A 21,646-nucleotide genomic window follows, 5' to 3' on the forward strand; every position below is an offset into this window, starting at 1 on the left:
AGATCCTGTCAGTTACCCTGTTTAGCCCAAAATTACATATTATGAATGAGAGAGATGTCATAGTGAGGTGGAGGAATGTATGACTACCTTTAAACAAATCGCAGGAACCGGGAATTGAAACTGAGAACAGAGGCTGTGTGGGCAAGTTCAATACTACACTCCTCCTCAGGCCCCTGATGGTCCAGGCCACGGACTAAAACAGCACATGAACAAGAACAGCTCTGTGAGGAACACCCCCACAATAGCACCTCTCGACAGAGTTTCCTGCTGCTGCTGGCCTGGGTGCCCTTTGTGCCCCTGCATGCCTCTATCAAGCAGTCTATCAACCAGCTGTTCGTTAAAGAAAACTCAAGTGAAAGGTGGGTACAAAGTGTTGGGACACTGAAGTCTTATCATACAGAGAAAAAGATGTAGAAAGGAGATTAGGCCAATTTTCAGTTATTCTACCCATTCAGAAAATGATCTTTAATGAAGTCTTATATAAAGCACTAAGAAACACACAGCAATAAAAAGCACTGCTGGCAAGAGTAAATAAAATCATATAAAAAGCATACTTGTAAAACTGGGGAAATTGCATTAAAATACAATCCAAATGCAATATTCTTAGGCTGTAAAAGAGAATGTCAATTGGCATAGTACGAAGTATAGACTTTGTAACCACTAGCCATAGAAATGACCTGATGGGAAAGTCTGGTGGTGAGGTTAAAGTCAGTGTGAATGAAAAACCAGAGCCCTGTCTCAATAGTCTATTTAACATGCCCTTGCCAACTTCCATTAACAACTCAGAAGTGCATAGCACCTGTATCACACAAGTGGCCACTTGCAGTACAAGGGCAGGATGAGAGTATGAGTAGCACATTTCTCAATTGGAATGCACTTACCCTCTGCAGTAAACATATATGCATCCCACTAAATTTATTTCTTTCATGATTTACATTATATTACTGAGTAGGCCACAGTTAACCACAGTAGGCAACAAATAATCACAACAGCTGAATATCGGGTGAATTTAGTTTATTTTTACGTTGTTTATAACCTAACTAGTTCTAATATAGCCGAACTAAACAAATTAGCTAGCCTAAAAACTGTAACATCCATTAACTAAACTTGAAGTGAAACCTTTTTATAAATTATTTGGTTTTGGCTTACACTTTTAAATGGCTTTGTGAGAAATAGGTTTTGCTGTTGAAATGGACACTGCATCGGGTCACAGAGCTTTTTGGGTAATTTCTACTGTTGAAGTGGTCATTTGTGTCTTTTTGTTCCCTCGAACCTCAGAAAGCCCATCTAAAACACTTCATTACAGTTAATACACTATTGGAACAGCCCTTAAGTTAAGATTCCTCTGATAGGAGGTGGCAAATTGAAGTATGTGAGGGCACGTTAAATTGACTATTGAAATGTAGAGCAGAATGTATTTTACTGCTTTAACGTGATGCATTTCCAAGGGAAATGGGAAAAGTTATGGGCAAGGCATGATTTTTACCCATCAGCATTTGATTGGATTGTTTAAGCGGGCATTTAAAATCTAACATGGAGCCTGATCTGGAAGCTCTCATGCACCCATGGAGGTTAATGAATCCATTTACACTCATTACCATTACACAGTACCAGATGATCAGGAGTTGGGTAATGAATATTAGTTTGATTTTATAATGGTGAACAAGAAAGCAAAGCATTGCTAAAGGATATCTGTATTTAAAATGTTTTTATCTAACAAAATTGCTGAATCCATCAATAGCAGATTGTAAGTGAATTGCAGTCATGGGTAAAATGCCTCGAACATAATCTACTTTACTCAAAAAATGATATAGAAATTACTAGTCAAAGCTTTACAGAAAACACACAATCAGTAAATTTTCAATTAAAGGGAAATTTAAAAACAGGAACCGGGTCTCTCACCTGGGTAATAATATTTGATAATTAATGAAGGGCAGGACAATGCTCTAAAAATAGGCTCAAGATCAAATATGTCCCTTGATAGGCATAAATTTGCAATGCTAACATAATTGTGCCTCTCTCATCTGTGTCCATCGCATGATTTTTGTTTGTGTTTGTTCCATCCAGTCCATATGCTTTGTGTTTCCCTTCCTTGCCTCTCATGTGTTGCCCCACCCTCCTTCAGGTGTCCCTCATTTCCATGTGACTCATTGTCTCCCATTCATTCTACCAGTGCTTTGATCCATCTTAATTCCAACCCATGTATATAATTTTCTGTTCCTGCCTTCTGTGTGGATTATTAGTCTTGTGTCATGTTCTTATGTTCTTTTGATTGTTGTCACTAGTATACTTTGTTTCATCATTCTAGTTTCAGCTTTCACCTTGTTTGGTCATTCGCAGTGTACTCACAGCACGCACCTGCATCCTTTCTCTATGTCTCGCTTTTATTGTGTCATAGAATAACTGAGAACAATAGGGTGCAGCGAGCCCTCTGCAAACAACTGGTCCTCAACTCTGTGGAAGAAACTGCCAAAGGACACGATCAAGAAATGTCAGATTAGCTGGATTTAAGATGAGGGACAGGTTGGATTGGCTAGTAAAATGGCATGGTGAGCTTACCCTGGAGGGTTAGAGCTTGCACCTGGAGCACATCTAGGAAGCAGGTTATGTCCCAGTGCTCGCCCAGGAGGCAGGTTTTACCCCAGAGTTCATCAGGTTACACCCTGGAGCTCATTCAGGAGGCAGGTTGCACCCTGGAGTTTGTCCCGGAGGCAGGTTTTGTTCAGCAAGGAGGTCTGCCTCACCCTGGAACCAGGCCAAGGGGGACATGTCCAGGTGCTTCCAATCAACAGCCTGGCAGATGCTGCGAAAGGATGAGCCAGAAAAATCCCAGTCCAGTGCCAGATCCTGAGCCCCCTGCCCTGAGGACCAAGGTCTTAATGACAGAGACCACCTTGTGTCCTGAAAGGGGGGGGGGCTCCCCTGGAATTTTTTTGGGGGGGCTAGGGGCTCCTGGGTCTGGCTCTCCTGTGTCTGACCAGTGATTGCCTGACCGCTGTGTAGGTGGAATGGTTGGCATGAGAAGGCATCCAAGAGTATGATTATCTGGCTTTGCTTAGCTAGTGCCGGGCTCCATTGGATTCTAATCCCTGTGTATTCTAGTCCCTGTTGTAGCCTCTGTCCCTGTGGCCCTGTGGTCCCTCTTGTCAAGTCTGTTCAGTGTCCAGTTTAGTCCGTCCCAGTCGTCTGTGTGTCTCCCTGTTAATTTCCCTGTCCCATTCCCTGTCCAGTTCACAGAGCCATCCCCAGTCCTGGTGTCGGTCCCCTCTCCCATTCCTCACCTGACCATACTTCTGCCTTTTTCACTGCTCAAGTGTCTGTTCCCAGTACTGCTCCTACCATGCGGCCCCTGGCTTGGATCCCCCTCCTTTCCTGTTATACATCTCCCGAGGGGGAGCTCTGTAAAAGTTCCCCCTCATTTCTGTTGAACTCCATGTGGCACTGTCCATCACATTGTTCTTTGATTGTTTTCATTCTGTCCTTTCCATATGCTTTGTGTTTTCCTTCCTTGCCGTTTGTGTGTTGCTCCGGCCCTCATTTCAATGACATTCATTGTCTCTCTTTTGTTCTACCTCATGCTCTTGTGATTGTTGTGGTTGTCACCAATATACTCTTTCATCATTCTAGTTTCACCTGTTTTGTTTGATCATTCGCACACTCTTGGCTTGCACCTGTATGTTGCTTCTATGTCTTACCTTTGTCAGGTAACTGCTAAAAACAAGGTAATAACATAATTGAGAAATGGTGGATTTCTTCATGACAATCACTGACAATTTTCATGATAACTCAAAAAATATATGGTCAGAATAAAAAAAAAAACAGTCAAAGCAATATCATAACAAAGCAAATCGAAATAAAGGTTAATGACATGCTCTTATGGAATCAGGCTGAAGTGACACAGGCCTGCAAGTTTCACATTTCAACAAAGCAATGCACGTACTGTCGATATTAGTGAATCATAACTAGTACTAACACCAGTAACTGAGACAGAGGTTGCGAAAGTAGCTGCTTCTCTCAGGTCTTCAAGGGATAATGATGTGATATGAACACACTCATGCTGAAAGATAAATTCCTCAATAAGTAATCCATTAACACATGTCAATAATACTTCTCAAGTAAGTCTGCTGTTGTGGCCCCTTTATTCAAAGGAGCTGCATCCTCTTCTAACCTCCAATTACAGGTCAATCAGTAGTTTACCCTTAGTATCAAATGTATCTGACAACCTGGTTGCCAAGTGAATCACTGACCATCTAAACAATAATTCCTTTCCACTGCACACAATACAATTGGGGCTAAGGGCTAAACATTCATAAACAGCTAAATTTGATCTCAATTTGATCTCAAAATTGTATCTAAAAAATGTAGGCGAGGGTAGGGTTGTGGGGGCCTTGTACCTTGTTTTATGGAAAGCTTTTATAACTGACTGAGAACATATAACTGTCATATCAGTCAGTTATGACTGACCATTAATCATAACATTTTACTTCATAAATTACTTAGCTTCAATTGTTCCATGGAGTATTTCTACCTTGCCAAATCCTACCCCTCCCTTTGCTCCCAACTTTCAAAATTGACCACTTCTTATGCAGCAATGATGCATATGATACATATGAACTGCCTATGTGCATCAACTGGTGTCCTTCAAGGCTCTATACTAGGCCCAGTGCTGTTAAGCATGTACATTTAATGATTTGCCCTTTGTGTGTAGACAGTGTGATGTCTAATGTATACTGAAAATAGTTATTTTTATTCATGGTAAAATGCAGAAGAGGTTGCAATCAAGTTGACAGATGTTTGTCAAAGATTACATTCTGGCTTAATGAAAGCTGTTTTTGACTAAAATGTTTGCATATTTTTCTTCAAAGGCCACAGCGTAGATGTAGAACAAGATGTTCTCAACAGAAAAGCGTCTGCCCTATCATCAGCAGATGACGATCCCCTGATGATGCCACAGCTGTCCATGGCTGGGAGCCTGAGAGAACAAATTGGCTGTGCTCTAGGGGTGGATAGTGCTATTTTCCAAGTGTGTTACTGTGCCCCTTGATGTTGCTTGAACTGCAGCTTGAAAAGATGTGCTTTGGAGGATGGCCCTTACCCTTGTTGGCAACTGTTGTGTGATGAGGGAGACTTACCTCACAGGTGGGGAAAAAAATACAAAAAAAGAATATAAAGTCCCTCATCTCTGGAGAGAGACTACAAGTTATCATACAAATACTTGGGTTTTACAATACAAATTGTATTGGGAATACAAATATTTGGGTTATAAAACCCACATAAAAAAGGTCTGTAACAAAATAAATTTCAGTTATACTATAAATATGAAATATGCACTAGAAATATGAAGTGAGGCAGCTAAGCTATGCTTCCTGTAAGTGCGTGCAGGCAAGCACGAAGGGAAGCGAGGAGGCGGATGCAAACACAGGGATTTAATAATGAGAAGGGGCACAAACATAAACCAAAAGAGCGAAAAAGACAAACGAGGGAACCATGAGCCAAACCAGCCGAAAGAACAGAACCAAACCAGATAGACAAAATAACCAACGACCAGGAAGACAAAAGGCAGGGATTATATACTGAAACTAATGAGGACTAACAAGACAGAGGTGAACATAATTACAGGTGAAGATACAAACAAGGGGGTTGAACAGAATGAAACCCAAAACAAGGAAGCAGGAGGAAACAAAAACCATAAACTAAACAAAACAGATACCATTGCCATGGGAAACGCGATGCCAGGGAGGGATGATCATAAGACTGCCACTCAATGGTTCTCTAATGGTTCTGTCTGTTAAATTGGTGTAATGCACATTACAGTGTTAGAACCACTGGAACCACCATACAAACAAGCACTTAAAACTTTAGAAATTATTCTAATGAAGTATAATCTTCTTATCTGGGAGAACCTCATCAAATGCAAAAATATCTGCCTAGTTTATTAGATTTTGCTCTCCTACTCTGGCTTTATTGACTTCAAATCTACTTCAAACAGACTTACTAGAGGTATAGGTAAGTTGGGCGTGCAGAATTCCACAGAGGAAAACTTCTTTTAGTAAGGCTATATTTTCCTTCAGAGCATCACATCAGTGGAATTCAGTACCACAATCAAATACCAAATCCCCCACTTTTCATTCAGTTAAGCATAATATTAAGAAATGTCTTATTGAGAACCAGCAGTGTCAGAACTCATGACCTTTTAATACACCTTTAGCATGACTGTGTGCAATACATGTAATATTTATTTGTAATTATGCTGTATGTACAACTGTATTTAACAGTATTGTAATATGCTTATTTCATATGCTTCTATCACAATGTAGTATGTCTTAACTATTCTGTATATTGTATTATTTTTATTATTGTTAGACAAAGGGAAAAATCAGGTACATTTACATTTATTTGAATGTTAATTAATTATTGTACGTTGTCCCATTTCACACACACCCACAAAAACACACACACAAGCATGCAAATAAATATAACTGAAATAAATACAGCTGCTTCTATCAGCATCCAATTATCTCGTTTCGCAGAGTATAACAGAAACAATGTTTCATATATTAGCTCAGTACTAAATTTAATTCCAAAATTGCAACAACAAATGGCACTAAACAACTATATTTTGTTTGTCTCTCTTTTGGCTCATATAGACCTTTCTTTCCAGGCTAGGAGGGAGCACAACGCATGGTAGTCCTATATATTTGAAATCTTTAATTAAAGGCAGGCTACATTCGATGCTGTGCGACAACAGGCACTTGATTAGAACCATTACAAAGTGGGGGGAATAAGTTATCCTTGTTAAATTGCAATGTAATCCTGTAAGAATTACTATTTAAAAACATACTTCTAATCTAATTAATAAGGTGGCTTCTAGATATGTGAAACCAGCATAAAGACAGCAACAACAGCAATAATAATGGTATTTTGGCTAAAAAAAAAGCCAATGGTTAAAGAAATAAGATTTTTTGAAATCTTATTTTATTTATTTGTGTGTGTGTGTGGGGGGGTCATCAGTGCTGTATTTTGGTCATTATAAAGTTACTCTTGTCATCCATAGGAATGTGTGTGTGTCTATATATATATATATATATACACACACACACACACACTGGTGTGAAAAAGTGTTTGCCCCCTTCCTGATATCTTTTTTTTTTGTGCATGTTTGTCATACTTGAATGTTTCAGATCAAACAAATTTAAAATATTAGACAAAGATAACACAAGTAAACACAAAATGCAGTTTTTAAATGGTTTTTATTATTAAAGGAAAAAAATCCAAAACCTACATGGCCCTGTGTGAAAAAGTGATTGCCCCCTAAACCTAATAACTGGTTGGGCCACCCTTAGCAGCAACAACTACAATCAAGCGTTTGTGATAACTGGCAATGAGTCTTTTACAGCGCTGTGGAGGGATTTTGGCCCACTAGGAATTGTTGTAATCTGGCCACATTGGAGTGTTTTTGAGCACGAACCACCTTTTTAAGGTCATGCCACAGCATCTCAAATCAGATTCAGGTCAGGACTTTGACTAGGCCACTCCAAAGTACTCATTTTGTTTTTCTTAAGCCATTCAGAGGTGGACTTTGGATCTTACTTGAGGTGTGTTTTGGATCATTGTCCTGCTGCAGAACCCAAGTGCACTTCAGCTTGAGCTCATGAACAGATGGCTAGACATTCTCCTTCAGGATTTTTTGGTAGACAGCAGAATTCATGGTTCCATTTACCGCAGCAAGTCTTCCAGCTCCTGAAGCAGCAAAACAGCCCCAGACCATCACACTACCACCACCATATTTTAGTGCTGGTATGATGTTCCTTTTCTGAAATGCTGTATTACTTTTACGCTAGATGTAATGGGACATACACCTTCCAAAAAGTTCAACTTTTGTCTCGTCAGTCAACAGAGTATTTTTCCAAAAATCTTGGGGATCATCAAGACGTTTTCTGGCAAAACTGAGACGAGCCTTTATGTTCTTTTTGCTCAGCAGTGGTTTTCGTCTTGCAACTCTGCCATGCAGGCCATTTTTGCCCATTCTCTTTCTTATGGTGGAGTCATGAACACTGACCTTAACTGAGGCAAGTGAAGCCTGCAGTTCTTTGGATGTTGTTGTCGGGTCTTTTGTGACCTCTTGGATGAGTCGTCGCTGCGCTCTTGGGGTAATTTTGGTCGGCCGGCCACTCCTGGGAAGATTTACCACTGTTCCATGTTTTTGCCATTTGTGCATAATGGCTTTCACTGTGGTTTGCTGGAGTCCCAAAGCTTTAGAAATGGCTTTATAACCTTTTCCAGACTGATAAATCTCAATTACTTTGTATCTAATTTGTTCCTGAATTTCTTTGGATTGCAGCATGACGTCTAGTTTTTGAGGATCCTTTGGTCCACTTCACTTTGTCAGGCAGGTCCTATTTAAGTGATTTCTTGATTGAGAACAGGTATGGCAGTAATCAGGCCTGGGTGTGGCTAGAAAAATTGAGCTCAGCTTTCCAAAGATCCGATAAACCAGTTAATTTATGTTTTAACAGGTGGGGGCAATCACTTTTTCACACAGTGCCATGTAGGTTTGGATTTTTTTCCCCTTAATAATAAAAACCTTCATTTAAAAACTGCATTTTGTGATTACTTGTCTTTGTCTAATATTCAAATTTGTTTGATGATCTGAAACATTTAAGTGTGACAAACATGGCAAAAAAAAAAAAAAAAAAAAAAAAAGATATCAGTTAGGGGCAAACAGTTTTTCCACACACACACACACACACACACAGAGAGAGAGAGAGAGAGAGAGAGAGAGATTATTGTAATGTCACTGTGGAAGAAAAACCAGACAATTTCTACTCAAGAACAGCTTTTATTCAACAGTGCATTATTGAAAAAGACTCACACAGAGCACATGGAACAGGGAACTAAATGGTGAAAATGGGGGGAAGATAAGCCAAACATAAATAGAGCCATTGGAAGGGCAGACCCAGTCGCCTTTTGTGGCATAAACCGTGGTCAAAGCAAAGAAACGTAGAAGCGAAGGGAGATGGCAAGCTAAAAGGAAATGCGACCATCCCATGTCTGACACCTGTGTAATGTTGGCAATGAAGATGAACCAGAGAATGCTATTTCTGCTCAAGAATATCACTTTTATTTGACAGCGTATTCTTGACAATCACACAGAATAAGCAGAAAAGGGAGCTGACTAACAAGGCTAAATGCGGAAGATAACCAAAAAGATCAGTAAACTCTATCGACTAGCACTAGTAAAACTAAAAAGAGCATGATTAAACTAAAACCGAGACAGGCACAGCATTCAGCTCTAAACAACGTGATTGTCTGAGTCTGTGGAAAAATCACACGGAGGGGCCATCATTCCCCCTTCTTCCCTTTCCCACTGGCCCACGTCCTGCGGTCTGTGATGGTGAACCCCCCCCCACCCCACCCAGGGGTGACACAGACCAGGCAGCGGATGACTCATTATAGCCTACTCATATTACCAGTTAGCCTCTATCTATGGATTACATTCGAGATTAATTATTTTCTCTAACTTTAGGTGGAGGCCTTTTTGGATAAAAACTTTAGCTTAATGTGGCAATTTGTGTCTTTACCTTATCTAGCTAATGATATGTTCTGCTTTGACCAGTAAGCTTAAGGTAGGGTAGTTAACGTTAGCTACCTAGCTTTATAAGAACTGTCACATTTTAGCTGTTAGGTGAGCCTAATTCTCAGGAATTGCAGCCTTGTGTTTCAGGGAGAAAACAAATAGTGCTACAAAGAACTTCATGTATAGTTCATGTACACAGTTTGCGACTTGTTAAAGCACAAACTGTACATTGAATCACAGCAGTAGCAAACTAATGGATTTCTAGGGGCATGTTTCTTACATTTCATTACATTTACAGCATTTGACAGGTGCTGTTACCCAGAGTGACTAACATATTTATAGATATAACAATATGTGTTCTCCTTGGGAATCTAACCCTTGACCTTGGTGTTTCTGGCACCTTAATCTACCTGCTGTTTTTATTAAGTAGGAGACACAACTATACTTCCCTAGTTGCTCTGTTATTATTGTAGTCATTGTTACCAGTATTATAATTACTTGGCAATACTGTAGAGAAAGATAAAATATTAATATTATTGTTACAGTATTATAAAAGGAACTCTAAATATAGTTCTGCTATTAAGTCTAATTTGAATTTAGAGAAAGTTCCTGAACAATAGTCACCCTGTATTTCCAGGAGACTCATGCAAAAAGCCAATACAGCTGGAAGCCAATACATCCGGAGCTCTAAATGTGTGTGTGTGTGTGTGTGTGTGTGTGTGTGTGTGTGTGTGTGTGTGTGTGTGTGTGTGTGTGTGTGTGTGCATTAATGGGTGGCACGATCAAGACCCGCAAGAATGTCTTTAAGCAAGTTTCTGTGTGCGTGCGTTTCTGACTTTGTCTGTATATGTTTGTGTACTATTAAAAATGTTATTACTGCTGTGAGGGTGTCTTTTTGTGTGTAGTACAGATTGTTGTGTTATTGTAGGTATGCCCAGGCATTTTAACTGAAAGCTCCCAAGGCTGGATTTTCATCCACTCTTTTCACAGAAGCTGCACTGCTGCAGAATTTTAGCTCTAGGAAACCGTGCAGCCTCAGCCAGTTTTCAAATCCCCTATTCATAAAATTCAGAAAGTGGTGGTGGAATCACAACCGCTGCTCCCCGTCTAAAGTTTCAGTTTTATTTTTTCAGAGGAACTCAAAAGTTATGGGCAAAGCCTTGTGGCTGTTGTACATGATGAGAACAATGATGTATTTTGAGCTAATGATGTTTTTTGGCTTCGGACCAAGCTGCTCTGAGATGTATCACTGGTTGGATATGTTGAAGCAGAGCAACTGGCAACACTTCCATTTCCTGCCAGTAGACTAAGACCATGAAATTGAGGACACCAGAGTGAGGGAAGTGGTTGAAATGAGAAGTCTGTATGTGGACTGGGCTCTCTGCTCTCTGCCTCTTAGACAGCGGTCTGTGCCCTCTTTGTGCAGTGTGCCCTCGAGCGAATAACTGAGTAGGGCATGTGGTTCTCTGGAGGTTTGGCTGAAAGCAGATTCAAGTTGAGCCCTGTTGTGCTATATTGTAATGTATCATGGCAAGGCTGAGTTTAAGTCAAAGAGATTGTCAGAGCCAGAGGGATGTGTGTGTTTGTGTGTGTGTGTGTGTGTGTGTGTGAGAGAGAGAAATGTTGGCAAGTATTTTGGGGACTTGCTGACTCAGTGGGTAGGCCTGGGGCTCTGAAAGCTTCTGTTTAAATCTCCCTAAGAACTCAGTTCAAGGATAGCACTTGTTAGATCACAAGTAATGCTGGTAAGGTGGTGTTTTGACATACGACAGGGCGCGTGTGTGTGTGTGTGTGTGTGTGTGTGTGTGTGTGTGTGTGTGTGTGTGTGTGTGTGTGTGTGTGTGTGTGTGTGTGTGTGTGTGTGTGTGCACGCGTGTGTGTGTGCGTGTGTGTGTGTGTGTGTGTGTGTGTGTGTTTGTGTATGCTTGTGTGTGTATGTCTTTGACTGTGTGCAAGTAAGCACCTACTTACCTTCCCCATTTTAAATGTGTTTTGTGTGTTTTGTGTGTTGTCTGCAGTAGCAGTAGTACCCCATTTAGCAGTTGCGGCCTTTGGAGGTTGCCTTTGACATACACTTACAGAGGGATATGAGCCACAAAATAAATACAGGAACATAAAGCATATCTTTTTATTTATTGCTCCTCTTAAAATGCAATGGGCAAAGTGCTGGAATGAGGCAATATTGCAATTCTGAGGATTTAGCGCCCTCTTGAGTTTAATTTCAGTTATTGTTCATCTTGAGACTGCTACATCATGCCAGAAGATGGTGGTGTTACATAAGCTCTACTGTCCCTCTTTTTGTATTAATATTTGTTATAAATTATGTGTTAATTATAATAACCAAAAAATGATCATTCATTATATTATTATACAAATCGTGGTGACTATGGGATGTATTTATACATATTTATAATTATATAGAATTGACATATAATTTATTAATATAAATTGTGTTGACTACATTTTATAAAAAGTGCCAAAGAGGCTCTATTACTAATGTCAGTGAAGGAAAATAGAAACACTAAGAATATATGAAAGTTTGGATCATTTTGATGTCAGGTTTGCATATCATATTAACAATATAATATAAATATTTGCAATTTAGAATTTTTTTTTTTATAAATTATAGCAACAATTTTGATAAAATATTAACACAAATATGAACATGCTTAAATATACTCCTATGTCATAACTGAGAGAATGGTCAGTGGTTGTGGGTCATCTGTTGCTGTAAATATGTTGGCATTCTCTAAATTACTTATTGAATGAGGGAACCCACCTTCCCACCCCAACACCCCCCACCTTACATCCACACACACACTTTCTTAAAGACCTTTCAATCCGATTTGTTCCTCTGTAAAGGAGAGGATGGTTTCTCTGGCTCCTACATGATCAATGCCATATGGTGCCGCCTGTTCTAATCCATCACTCATGCTCACTGCAGCAGGGGCTTCCTGTTCATACCCCAACACCAGTATTCCCCTCACACTCCAAAGCCACATATGCCCATCTTCTGACCTAAATAATGTATTAAATCCAAAATCAAATTTTAGGTTGCAGTGTTGGTGTTGCAGTCAAGACTTAGATGATTACCTCATCACTCTATTAGTATGGCATCAGAACTAGATGAAGTTTAGACTTGCTAAAACCCAAGGTAGAGCTAGCACAGAAAATGCCTATATTGTGTTATTTGATATTTCATACTATACCTGATTAATTTATCTCATATGAAATACTGCCACGCTTTGTTCCTCTGCTGTCTGATTAATACAATACAGCAATACATTAGCTGTAATATACCCGTTATCACAGTAACAGGCACCAAACTCCACCTGTCTTAGAGAGCTGGAGCTCTAGTAGGGTGTTTTGCTGAAATGGCCTGTGGGTTTGAAGTGGGTTGCCCGGTTATAGAGGATAAGAAAAAGAGGAGCAGAGAGGATGTCAGCGAGAGAGAGTAAAAAGACAGAAAGAGCAAAAGAGAGGGGGAGAGAACAAGAGAAAGAGAGACTGACCCAGGGTGGGTGGCCCATGTCAGGTCGTCAGTCGACAGCTTGGCAACCCTGCAGGTCTGGCTGCACCAGCCTTGCGCCCCTGTGATCTTGGTGGGCAGCTGCTCGACCAAATGGGATTGTCCAGCAGATTACAGGGTGTGCATCCTGGGGACAGGGAGAATGGTGGGGGCCAGGCCCCATAAGAAAATGTGGAGTGTTATGGTAGTGTGTATATGTCTGCTTTAACATACCTGTAGGAAAATATACTCCTATTTCTATACCTGTCTTATCACTGTTTAAATATTCATCATTAGAGTTGAGATGTTCCAGTGAATCAATAGGGATCCTGTTTTTTTGAGTGCCAGCATGAAGAACAGTGGATTTTAGGCTGTAATTGCAGGGAAAGTATGGATTTCTCCTCTACAGACATACAAAATAGCAGTAGAAATGGGTGTAATTACAGATAATTGCTACGGAAACCTAGCCCTAATTAAAAGATTACAGTAATGCTGAAATTTTAGACAGTGGAAAAAACAAATCAACAAACTTCACTAGTTATAGTTTACCCACCATCCCCCATTTCCCCTGATGCCACATGCATTAGTTTTGATAGCCCAATTATTAAATGTATTAGCTTCATCCTGTGCACATTCAGATGGTGGCTATGCGTGAGATGTTGAATGGAGCTCTCCAACGTGCTGATCGAGGAGGGGTGCTGAATACCTTTACCTTCCATTATCTCCTAACAACAATGCTCTGCAGCTCAGCCAGAATACTTTAGTAATTATAGATAAATGTACAGCCACATTGATGAATAAATTATATACATGCACATACGGAAATGCCTACATTTTCCCTGTGTAGTAGCTATTGTTTAGTGTGGCTCATGAAAACATATTGAAAACAGTGTCAGCATTGGTGCGCCTCTATATCCTAGGTGTAACTCGTACCCTTCAAATAAGCAAGCAATTTCTGGAATAATTTTTGGTGTCTACGTCATTAACCCTTATGTTGTAAAAGCTGTTCCGATCTCCTTAAGCTGCATTAGGATAAATACTAGATGAATTGTAATGTTTAGGATTTCCAATGATCCAATTATATAGACAGCTGTTGTGCTGCATAGCAGTGCTGCACCACAAGCAGTTTCCTAGCAACCAGTGTGATGGTAAAGTATTTCCCCTTGAGCAGTACTATAGCCAATACAGTCAGAACTGGTGGAGTAGCTATAGTACACTAAATGAGAATATGGGAATGCCTTTTTTTCAGTGCAGTTCCCTATGTACTATATCACTATATATTGTGCCCTTTGTTTGTGTGTGTGTACATGCTTGTATGTGTGCAGTCATGAGTGTATACATATGTGTGCATGTGTGTGTGTGTGTGTGTGTGCACTCAAATGTCTATGTGTCCATATGTGTATGTGTTATTTTAGGAATGCTGTAGAGAACAGCATGCATGCTTTGCCTCCTTTAAAACTTTAAATTTAAAAATAAGTGTAGCATCCATGTTTGGATGAGCTGTTTGCTTTCATTCACTAGTTGATACATGTAAATGTCAGTATGAACACAGAGACGGAATGAAGCACTCAGTGATTTAACCACAAAAGCATCACTGGTAACCTGGCTGATAAAGAGCCTCTGGGCTACGTTTAAGGCACTCAACCAAAACTACACATCCATCTGGTCCAACTGCTCGCTCTCTCTCTCTCTCTCTCTCTCTCTCTCTCTCTCTCTCAGTCACGTCACACACACACACACACACACACACACACACACACACACACACACACACACACACACACACGCACACAGACATGCACCATACACTCTCTTGCCCATTCTGTCCAAATGTGTCTTATTTTGTTCTTTGTATTTTCTCTGTGTGCAACAGCCTGGCTCTTCTCTTGCAGTTGAGATCCTGGAGAATTCTGTGTTGGTATTGTACTACCATGAAACAGGTCATAGTAAAAGAATGCACAGTGGCTTGCCTGATTATTTCAATATTCCGTTGGTCTGGGTGAAGTTAATAAATTAGTATTGTTATGGGTTTTTTAATAAAAAATCAAAACATCCCTATAACTTACACGTGTTGCACATTGGTAGCCGATCTACCTAAACCACAAAGATCTTTGGTATAATCTTTTACTTTATTTACTCTACTTCAACTGAAAACAGAAGAATCCACTATAATAATATTTACATTTACATATATTAATTGTATATCACGTGTCTTAGGAACATATTTCTACAAATCTAAAATCAGTCCAAGGCACAAAGACACATTCAGAAATCCATGCAGCTCTGTTCTTAAAGGAATTCAAACAAAAAAAAACAAACAAACATAAAAATCCCCACATGAACTCCACGTCATATCTTTCACCCAATTTTGCATAGTGTCAAGGCAAAGGCATTAAGGTAAAGCTATTGGATGAATTATAGCTGAATGTCCAAACATCAAATAATATACATTTCAAAATTATGCATATAAATGAAAATAAAATACTCTGTACTTGCCTAAGTCTATTAGAAGCTATTTGGCTCCTACAAGTGTTATGGTGAGATTGAAAAGGGATTTTTCCTTCTGTTGTATCATAACAAATATTTGTTAATCTTTCTCAGGCACAACCTACCAATGGTCCCCCATGCAAATACTATTACTGTGAATTACACAAGGGTTCTACTCTTTCGAGTGTGAAGGCTGTGAAAGCAGCCCTGTCTGGCAGTCAATATGCAAAAAAAAACAACCCCAAAAAACAGTTATGCTCAATTTAGCAGAATATATTCAGAGCTAAATCAGTAATGAGGTATTGATAGGACATGATCTAATGCTGCTGCTGTTGTCAATCAAAGTCTAGTTCATTTGGCATTCCTCAATATCCAACTGGTTTGGGATGCATGCATCCAAAGGCAGGTATGGAAAGTCACCCCCAGGTCAGGCAATTTCTTCCCATCAATGCAGGCAATTGGCCATGACTAAAATATCATGGTGGTCTATTTATTCTATGTTTCATGGTACAGCACTGATGCACATGTCTGCATGGGCTAAAGTGCATAATAATGGGAGCCCCAAAGCCTTGAGTACCTAAAGAATCTGTCTCTGCACAGTGGAGTGAGGCAAGAACTAACTTTCCCACAGGATGTTGCATTAGACTGCTCAGGTTTTCAATCCAGAATCAGCAAAACAGTCCCTGCAGCACCATAGTGAAAAACCTAATAAAAACATCTTTTTTTAAAGAGAAAAATAGTTATTTAATGTGAGATGCTAGAACTGAACTGCAAGTGCCTCATTCACTTTATGACACAAACAGAAAAAGCATGTGGTCCCCCTTTAGACAGGGGATATGGAAAGTTATGGACAGCTAAAGGATTACCTCTGAGTTTAAGACCAGATAGCCTCTGGCTCTGATCTCATAGCTTTTGAATGACATTTTTTTATCATGCTGTGCTGTAACCTGCCTCTTCATTTGCATTCACTCACTTTGTCTTTCTTTCATTTGGTTGTTCTGTTTTTGGCTTCATCTGTCTCTTTCTCCCTAGTCACTGCTTCCTCCCTCCCTCCCGCCCTCTTTTCCTCTTCAGACAGACAGATCCTAACCTGGCCTGTTGATCATTAGAAGATGCCAGGTGGAATTTGTCATCAGCTCCAGCCTCCCTGTCTTGACAGAAACTCATTGATTCCCCCCCCCCCCCCCCCCAACCTGTTTAAATAATGGTAAGAGCTTTGTTTAGGGTAACAAAGCCATCTGAACCAATGATATGTTAAAGTGGGGATTCTTCTAGCATATTCATACCCCAAAACAAGGATTAATTTTAAAATTGTTGTTGATTGCTTGCTCTTTCAGTCTAAGTTTGGTTTTGGCTATGGCTTATAAAAAAGATCACATCAGGCATATCTCTTGCACACAAAGAATTGAATAGGGTTCCCTAAATTGGCCTAGACTGTCTCTGCTCCATTTCTACTGCAAAATAAGTTTTACTGTAATCTTGCATATTTGCATATTATATTGATCGGTAGTGAGGGTTAACGATGGTGAAAATTGCCATTCTTTTCTCAATATTTTCACTTCATATTCATACTCTTTTCTAATCATTTTATGATGTCATGTCTGAGTTATTGTGTCTTGTTCTATGTTGTATATAAAAATGTAATGCATAAGATTAAGGCTTTAGGGTGAGGCGGACAAAGTCCCCGCAGAATGTAATATTACAACCAGAATGTAAATCAAATCTTTTCAGAGTTAATTCGCCGACGGCAAGGTGTCTAATCGTATTACTTATCGCATGGTCTGCGATTACTTAAGGAGTGTTGTTGACGTAAAAGATTTTGTCTGAAACCTGGTTTTCGGGGTTTTCTTATTGAGTCCACTGTGACCTTTCTTTGTGTGCCATTTATATTTTAAAATGGGCAGTACTTACCAGCTTGTGTCTTATTTCGCATATGGCGCCGCTTTTCGTGTAGGGCAAGCAAACTAGAGGATGGGGGTTTTCGAATCGCAGTATGACTATTAGCAGACAGTTGAAATTGATAACATTATTTAAATTCCCAATAATTAATCATCCTCTGTTCAGTTTTTAAGCCGTCGATTTGATAGGCGTGCTCCTGCCTGCTGCACAGTCCTCGTGTCACGCTGAGGACCAGCTAGTTTTGACATGTGCTGTCATTTCAGTACTGGACAGCGCCAATGTCAGTGGGAGGAGTCTTTATTCGAGTGGTACAGGGGCTGGTCTGTGATTTAGGAGGTTAGAAGCCAAAAATGAACTGAAGCAGGAAACTGTCTAAATAGGTCGATTAAGATTTGCATTTTAGATGCAACATCTAAATAAGACGAATAACGCTTAGACGAAGACGCACTAACGCTTAGCATTTAACCCCGCCTCTTTACTTCAGAAGCTCACGTCTCAACTCAAATCTATATCGCCGCGTCCGGTGCACTTCATTTAAAACAATTCATGCAAAATCGGCCGTCCTATTCCGTCCCAATTCTCCTACATTTCACGCATCAAGAAAGGAAAGTACATCAGTAGTGCAGCTCTACGATTTAAGAAGTGGTTCCCACGCGCTGAAGATGAATTACTGAACGATTATTCCAGCCGCGCCTGCTCTGACTGCACTCCGTGGGACGCCTCTCTGACTTCAAGCTGTACAGTCGATGCCCCCCGAGGTGGAAGGAAAACAGCCGCCGGTAACATCAGTTGGGCATTCACCTACATCAGAGGGGCGACCGGTGTCATGGCAAACGGCGCGATGGACCCGCGTACCGCCTGCTGATGTTTGGATCCATGATGGATTCTTGTATGCCCACCTTAAGCTTCCGATATAACGGTATCATAAATGGAGGAGGAGATTGACAACCGAAAAATCAACAACAGTTTCCTTCGGGACCACAACTATGCAACCGAAGGTAGCTCTTTTTTTTTTTTTTTTTTTTTTTCTTTTCATTTGTCGGGCAGTTGAATGAACCGCATAGCAAATGTCTAAGGCGTCAGTCGCGGTGGGGGGAGGGGAAACAGTGATATAGGTTAGGTAGGCTACGTTGGCATACATGTTGCTTTCAGGACCCCACCTAGTTTATCCAGTTCTCGAACGAGGTTTAGCAGTGCTGGGTACAATAAGGATGATATGTGTTTTGTAACAACAAACAACTCGGTAACACTGAAAATAAATCTGTGCCAAAGTAATGTATGTTAGGACACTAATATGTTCTTTTAGTACCCCTTTCTACGAAAATGTGTTATAGCCACGTATAAAATGATCACATGCTCTTTTCCCACATTCTGGTTTTAGGTGTTACTATGGCACCTTTCACTGAGTAGTGACGCGCAGAGTGACTCAGACATTTGCGAGCATTAGCGCTTCTCTTGTGTAGTTCGTGACTACTGAAATTTGTTACTTTATAAGATATTTTTCTAGGGCAGACATGACACAGACCCTGGATCAAGAATTGCTTCGTGAACATTTGCACGTGGATTACACGTGTTGAGGATGATTCAGAATAAGTTATTGTGGAAAAAAAAAAAAATCAACTCAGAAATTCAGCAATCTAGTAAGATTACACAATAATTTAGATTACAGTATTTGTGATTATATGGCATGTAATCTGATTATATGGCATCCATTCATGGAGAGGTGAACAAGAGAGAGATCTGGAAGAATGTGCCTGGCAGGGAAACAAGGTATACCTGCAGTTGCACCTTTTTATTTTTATTTTTAATTTTAATTTATTTTATTTATTTTTATATTGTCTTTTTCTTTAATTGGTACCAGAAATAAGTTTGGCCAGTAGTTTTTAAAGGTTTATTTAAGGGTTTAAGGTTAATTGTGACGTGTGTGGAAGTGTGGAAGTGGATGCAGTCCAACACATTTAATCTGAGACCCCTTCCACCATGCACTGAGCTATGAAGGGGCAAAAGTCTGGCCCCTCACCCATCAGAGGGCAGCATCCTGGGTGGTGATAAATAGCTTTGGGAGCCTATGTAAAATAGGCCCAGTGGAGCGATGCAATCAGCAGCCTGCAAGATCTGAGGACCCCAGTTTATGACCTGTTCAAGAGCTCCAGCCTAGGGTGTAAATCACATTGTAACTCCATGTCTAGTGATAGACTTTCTCTCTTTTTCTCTGGCAAACACACACACACACACACACACACACACACACACACACACACACACACACACACACACACACACACTATTAGCAACCTGCAACCTCATGACTCTAAACACACACACTATTAGCAACCTCTTGACTCTAAATGCTCTGTCACTGTTCTTATACATATGTATGTCAGTTCACTTATAGAGAAGTTGAGTGTATTATATGCTCATTATCACATTGTTGTATTGAATGGAATATAAGCAAAGGTTAATGGGCTAGTGGCAGATGCTGTGATGTTACAGTGACAGATAGTGTGACTGACTATATAAAGAAAATGAGTCTGCAATTGTAGAGCATTGAGCTCCTCAGCAGTGAGCTCAAAAGGTCAAACCAAGGAGAAACAATGTTAAATTTGAGCTCAGTTTGAGTGCTGGTGAGACCCCTTCCACTATGAACAGACCTACAGATCCTTTACACAGACACAGGTATGACAAAGCTGTTGTTGAGTATAGCCACTCCCTTTAGTCCTGCTGGGCTTTTTGGTGCTAGTTTATAACTGAGTGCCATCATGCCTCATATTTCACTGTCTATGCTGGGTGTCTGTATCTTTAAAATGCAGCCTAAAAATGTGGTGCTCACCTCATATTAGCTTGTGAGCTCAGACATCAACCTGCTGAGTGTCTTCCCAGCCCCGCCTCTATGGCCATCCCCTACCCACAGTGACTCACTGACTGGACAGAGCAGGTGGTGAGAATGGATCTTGTGCATTGACATCCTGAGGGTTAGAACTGTGTTCCAGAGAAACTCTCTCCTGTCCCTCAGGCTGTGGAAGCCTCGCACAGGGAGTGGTTGTGATGACGTGACCACTTTAACTACAAAAAAAGACACACACTCGCACAGACCACAGAGTTTTTAGTAGGATGGCCTAAATTGGAGTGATGGAGGAATTCTCTAGTGGGATCCCTCAAAACTCAACTTAATGCAGTGTAATGCACAGGAGGTTTGGTTATATACAGATGTAATTGCCTGTACTGCTCTTTACAATGGCAGAATATGATCATTATGATTCAATAGACTTTTCTCAGCATACAGTCAATGTGAATAGTTATATGACCCAGTAAGGTGACCTCACAAAAGAGCACATGCACACACCAATTTGTCTAATTTACTAAAGTACCATGGTCCTGGTAATTGGATTTTGGGAAGTAACTTTGTAGCACAGAAGGGGTTTCTTCAGTCCCAAACCCAGTAAGGCACTGACAGGCATCCCTTAAGCACAGAGCATAAGAATGGCATGGGTAGAATTGTTTAAATTTCCAATATGCCATATATTATCTTTCTTCAATGTTCTTGTATCAAACAGAAAAAAAAACATAGAAAGTTGTCATTTAATCATGTGGGTTTAAAATGACATTTTACATTAATCTTAGTATTAATATTTAATGAATGAGTACTAAAAGCTATGTTAACTTGTGGTATGCCTAACTGATCGCAATATTAGTTTTTTAATAGAGATGTTATGGGCTATAATGTTATTATGACTTCAAAATGGTATTCATGGGAGCCATGTTAGCTTTTGCTGGGCTAACATATGCATTAGTACTCTTCTGCATTTCATATGCAAAGCATTTATGGAATTTCACATCTTGGTAGTAATGAGGGCAATGTCACAATTGAATTGAAAGACATTTCTGGATCACATTATCATCAGTGTGGGGAGAACAAGAAGACTGTACCGAGTCAGTGGGAATCATTAGCATAACACCAATTGTAGCAGAATGACAGATTACTAATAGTGGCCGATTGAATGTGGCATTTCCGTGAAGGAGGCTCGACCTTCATCTTTGTTTGGGCTCGGCGGGCTTAATTGGCCCCAACACCTCCCCTGCATATTTACATATCTCTACGTTCCAGTGCCTGTGCTGAACAGCCTGTGGAAAAGGGCTAGGCAGCTGCCGTCCTGATAGCAGTCGTTTTAAGTTGC

At 40.2% G+C, this 21,646-nt stretch overlaps 1 protein-coding gene across 2 annotated transcripts in view; it reads left to right on the top strand.

Annotated features, from left to right (window-relative positions):
• LOC113582095 (serine/threonine-protein phosphatase 2A 55 kDa regulatory subunit B beta isoform-like) overlaps positions 1-21,646 on the top strand; it is a 47,203-nt gene that overhangs the window by 7,971 nt on the left and 17,586 nt on the right. Inside the window, exon 1 of one of the 2 annotated variants that reach the window (XM_027017711.3) lies at positions 17,756-18,469. The exons of the other annotated variant lie outside the window; for it this stretch is intronic. Coding sequence (XP_026873512.1) covers positions 18,400-18,469 — 70 coding nt within the window. The 5' untranslated portion in view covers positions 17,756-18,399. Of the gene's footprint in view, positions 1-17,755; positions 18,470-21,646 lie in introns of those variants that run through there. 2 annotated transcript variants of the gene reach the window in all.

Source organism: Electrophorus electricus, chromosome 16 (genome assembly GCF_041902795.1).
Source record: "Electrophorus electricus isolate QZ-2024a chromosome 16, ASM4190279v1, whole genome shotgun sequence".
Taxonomy (NCBI): Eukaryota; Metazoa; Chordata; class Actinopteri; order Gymnotiformes; family Gymnotidae; genus Electrophorus; species Electrophorus electricus.